A 4772-nucleotide genomic window follows, 5' to 3' on the forward strand; every position below is an offset into this window, starting at 1 on the left:
GGCTAAAAGTTGGTGCCTAAATGATAGAGGTAGACCCAGCTGTTAGGAACATTGGTGTACACTTTGATAGCTGTCTGAACATGGAGAAACAGGTAAATGCTATAAAAATTCAAAATCAGAAACATTATTATACCATTTTTGATCGATATTTTTCTGTCTAGAGTCCTCACAAATTTGTTCAAAACTAGCTTGTCGCCAATTGTAAACGACCTTAACCATATTATTGATTGTAGCCCTCTCTAGAAAATAAACATAGCAAATACACATTACCTAAGCATTACATAAAACAACACTCAAACGTATATGCCTTAATTTATTTTTATTCATTTTGCATAAAAAAGACATTCATTAAAGAATAAGACAAGTTGTCATTAAGATTACCGGTTGTAAGGAAAGATGTAAATAATAATGAAAATAAATGTCATTAGACGAACTGAATTATATAAAGTTTTTATCAAGTTGTTCACAAACAGCTGTTTCGGCATTCCATCCAACGAGGGGACACGTTTTCCGAAGACGTCGTCTCTTACTGCTTGCAGGAGCAGCTTCCAGAACACCTGCAGGATTTAGGTCCAGTGCAGCCCATGCCGCATGCACAAGCGCAGGCCCCTGAAATACCATATATGTGTATGAGTTGCTCTCATCAATATACAAAATGTATATGTTTATGGAAGAGGATATCTAATTTTTTTTCAAGGGATATAAACTATTGGCTTTAATTAGTTATATATATATATATTTTAAATTTTTATTAAGGAAGTAACGTTTTTTATTTTTATTAAGGAAGTAACAAATCTAATACTTGACACTTATTTCTGAACTTCATATATAAGAAATGTAAAAGACAAGTTCTCACCAGATTGGCAGCTGCACCTGCATGTTGGGCATGCGCACCTGCCACTGCACTTGCAGGATCTGGTTCCGCAACACTGTCCTGTCTGGCATTCCGCGGAACAAACAAAGTTGGCTCCTGAAGAGTGAACACAAATATCAATATCATATTATTTTTGATTGATATCATTTGAGTCTGTATGATATAAAATATACTTTCTGTAACAAATAATTAACATATAGCTGACAGCGTTCCTGTCTAGAAGATTAAGGACACATTACCTGCGCATTTACATCCGGCCTTGCAGTTAGGGCACTGACATGCACTGCTGCACTTGCAGCCACATCCACAGGCTATCCCCATCTGGCAGATTCCGTCAGGACAGGTAGCACCCCTTGCCGCTACATTGAAATAAATCAGGCATCTCAAATAATGTATGGAACCCATTTAGTTATAGTTAGATGATATTAAAATGATCATTCATTTTCAAAATGAGGCAGATAAAATAGTTTTCTTGTGTTTTTATTAAGCAACTATACCGGGTAATTGCAATCACATTATTACTGGCAGGTACATTTCATCCTAGAAAAATAGCGGAAATCTCTATGCCATCAAATACAAGAAAACCTTGGACTTCAAAAAAAGGGAGGTTTAGCATATATCACAACGCCAGCATTAAATCTAGGTAATAGTAATCTTTTTGTTTTGTTTTTATTTTTACTTTAAATGTATCAAACTTACGGAAGCATCCGCAGTTGATCTTACATCCGGTACATCTACAGTTCTTGGTACAACAATCGGAACCAGTACAGCTACACCTACCCCCTGGGCACTTGGCACAGAACACGGCTATAAGGAATATAAAGTCCAACATTATACAAAACACAAATTTTGTCGCTGTGCCTCGAGCGACTTCACAGGTTAGTTTGATTTTTTATTGAATGCAACATAATGATAAATGTCTTAACAAACATACAATATTCACAGAAATGTTTTTAAGAATATCATGAAAGTCATGTACACAACAGATTTGCAAAAAAATGTTTTAAAAAGGTTTTCGCCCTATACTTCATTCCTTTTCTTCGGACATCTTTAATGAATCTTCGAAAAGTTGACACATCACATTGTTAAGCAAACATAGATGGTCGAAAATAGTACAATCAGGAATTTGTCAGAAAAAAAATTGCATGCTTCAGTAACCTGGTATATACTGGAAAAATATTCATTAGACTTTACAAAACTATGCTTTCTCTGCTGATTCTGAAAGTTTAATGCAAAGTGTAAATAACGAAAAACTGACTTTGTATCTTTTCTAACCTAAAGATGTGTCACTACTATTCAAGTGAAATGAACTTGCACAGAGAGAATGTGTTTCATTTGAACAATACACACGAGGAAAGAATGTAAAACGCCGAGAGAAATACGGAAAAAACATTAGTTATACTAGTTAACACTTGATAGGAAAACACTTATTGCTGAAAATATCGATTGTATGAGATGGAGCTTAACAAATTGTACATTGATCGATGGTTATTTCAGTAGATTCATTATTACGACAGTTTGTTCTCTATATATTTCCTATTTTCTCTATTCAACATGTCTTTTTACTATAAAAATCGAAATAAATCTGATTAAAATGCTTAATAGCATTTTCTATTTTCAAACAAAACGAAACTGAAAAAAAAAGAAAAAAAAAAACACAAAAAAAGTTTATACATCATAAAATCAGATATTAATTTGATGGCATTTATACGAAAATATACATGCACGTAAATGTTGTAAAACATTATTTATATTCATAAAATTGAATTATTTTTGGTTTTACCAAATTGAAATCAAATTTGCAACATACCGTCAGACATCTCAGGTTCTCTAGAAGGTCTCGAAATATTCCTAAAATGACTGGTTTCCAGGTCTTCAGCGAGTTATCAGTTACAAAATGTGACGTTATTTATAGGAATCGAAATATTGCGTGTGCAAACTATCATCGTGTGCATTAAAGAAGATATACGTGAATAGCATGCTGTGTGCAAAATACATGTGAAGCAACGTATGCAAAACAGGACCGTGTGCAACTCAAAAGGAACATTGAAAGATAATTTGCACACGATGTGTGGTAAATTACGCATGTGTTACATTTTTTTTATTTCCAGGTGAGATAAACATTCAGCCTCCAGATGCTAGGCGTGTACTCAAGTACATCACATGGACCTTATGTTGTGTTATCCCACGATTAACACTGTTTACATGGTATACAGGATACTGAAGGACAAGGATACAGGCATATTAAATATGCAGTTATGTGCAACCATTTCAATCGTAAATATTGCCAAATGTTAACACTGAATCCGAATACTAAAGCGTAGGTCATAATTTGATTTCTCATATCTTTGTAACGAATATACAGGGCAATATAATTCCCTTTTCATTTTCTAATAGAAAAGTATTTGGACTGTGGACAAAGGAGAGTGATCAACTTAATATTGTAATATAAAATATAATAATAATATAATATTATAAATTCAATTACATGAAGTGGTAATTTGATCATTTCAAATGCTAAATTACTGTGACTCTCGATTGCCATATTCAAGCCTCGATATCTGTAATTGATATAAAGATGTAGACCAGTACAAAACATGTATCTTTGATTTATTTTAGTATAAAAACCCACAACAACTATTGTATTGAGTAGTAAATAGTAAATTTAAATCAGTGAAAGGCAAGTGACAAGGACACTTAACCTATCACAACGCACACAATATAAACAGTAGGTTTATTTGTGTTGCATATTAGATATGCACTGTACTGCATTATAAGAACAATGGCGTTTTCAATTACGTATTTTACATGCTAGATACAGATATTTACCTTAATTGAATACTTATTTTACATCATAAATACTTATAAGCTGAATTAACTTTAAAACAAATGGTCTTTTAAAGTAGCATGTTTTAAAATAGATATTAATCTTAAATCATTATAAAAAGGACACATAAGAATAAAATGAAATTCGACTTTTAAATCACTTCAATTACATTTGTTGCATACTCTGTTTCTAAGTAGAATGTTATGGTGTCTACCAACTGCAATGTTTAGTTTGTGACATGACAATCTAAATTTGGTTAATATTTGTTTGTATTTAACCTAATTAGGTTTACGAAGATAGAATTGGTCTCAATAGTTATCGATCAAATGTTGGTATAATACACATTTTTAGGAAACATATACCTTTGCTAGTATATTTTACTTGGTGATATCAATCATTCTCTGTTATATTATTTCAAACGTGAAGCTGTCAGTAAAGAAAATGTCAAACATATGTTCGAGTCCTAGCAATGCTAATTCATGCTTTATATTATCCACTCGTCATTTCCGTTCACTCGCTCATCATAACAAGTTTTCACAGTTGAGTTATCCGTTTCCTTTAGCTTTAACCAATATTTAAACACTCTTAATTATCTAACAACATACATATATAAACAGCCAAATCCACTATATACTAAGTCATTACTTGTAGATTTTCTTTGTGTAGTCCCCACGTTTCTACGTTCCAGCGATCATTTTAAAATTAACATGCTAACGAAAACAATGCCTTTTTACATGTTCTGCAAGATGTTTCTGTGTTTTTGGAAACTTTCGATTGTAATCAAAAAGCACACCTAAGTAAATTGAATAAACTATTAACAATCTCTACATTAAGATTGTTGTATTTCCATGATTCATTACTGCTTATGTACCTACCGTTTCAAAACGCAATATTTTTTGTTTTTCGGCATTAAACTCCAGGTTTCAATTTCAAGAATAATCATATAAGGAATTTAAAATGCTTTGCAAACCTTCTGGACTACCAGCAAATAGGACCGTGTCGTCAGCATATATTAACAAGAAAAGATTAGGTATATGTAGCTCTAAACTAGGATGATTATCATGAATGAAA

At 32.4% G+C, this 4772-nt stretch overlaps 1 protein-coding gene across 1 annotated transcript; it reads right to left on the reverse strand.

Moving 5' to 3' along the window:
* Nucleotides 1-306: 306 nt before the first annotated feature.
* Nucleotides 307-2755, reverse strand: LOC117327790 (keratin-associated protein 5-5-like). The gene is made up of 5 exons (XM_033884965.1): nucleotides 2685-2755; nucleotides 1574-1681; nucleotides 1114-1233; nucleotides 857-970; nucleotides 307-609 (listed from the first exon to the last, which is right to left on the reverse strand). The coding sequence occupies exons 1-5, from the start codon at nucleotides 2692-2694 to the stop codon at nucleotides 527-529; spliced, it is 435 nt and encodes a 144-aa protein (XP_033740856.1). The 5' UTR covers nucleotides 2695-2755; the 3' UTR covers nucleotides 307-526.
* Between the last annotated feature and the right edge of the window lie 2017 nt (nucleotides 2756-4772).

The sequence above is a fragment of the Pecten maximus genome, chromosome 5, assembly GCF_902652985.1.
Source record: "Pecten maximus chromosome 5, xPecMax1.1, whole genome shotgun sequence".
In the NCBI taxonomy this organism is placed as follows: domain Eukaryota; kingdom Metazoa; phylum Mollusca; class Bivalvia; order Pectinida; family Pectinidae; genus Pecten; species Pecten maximus.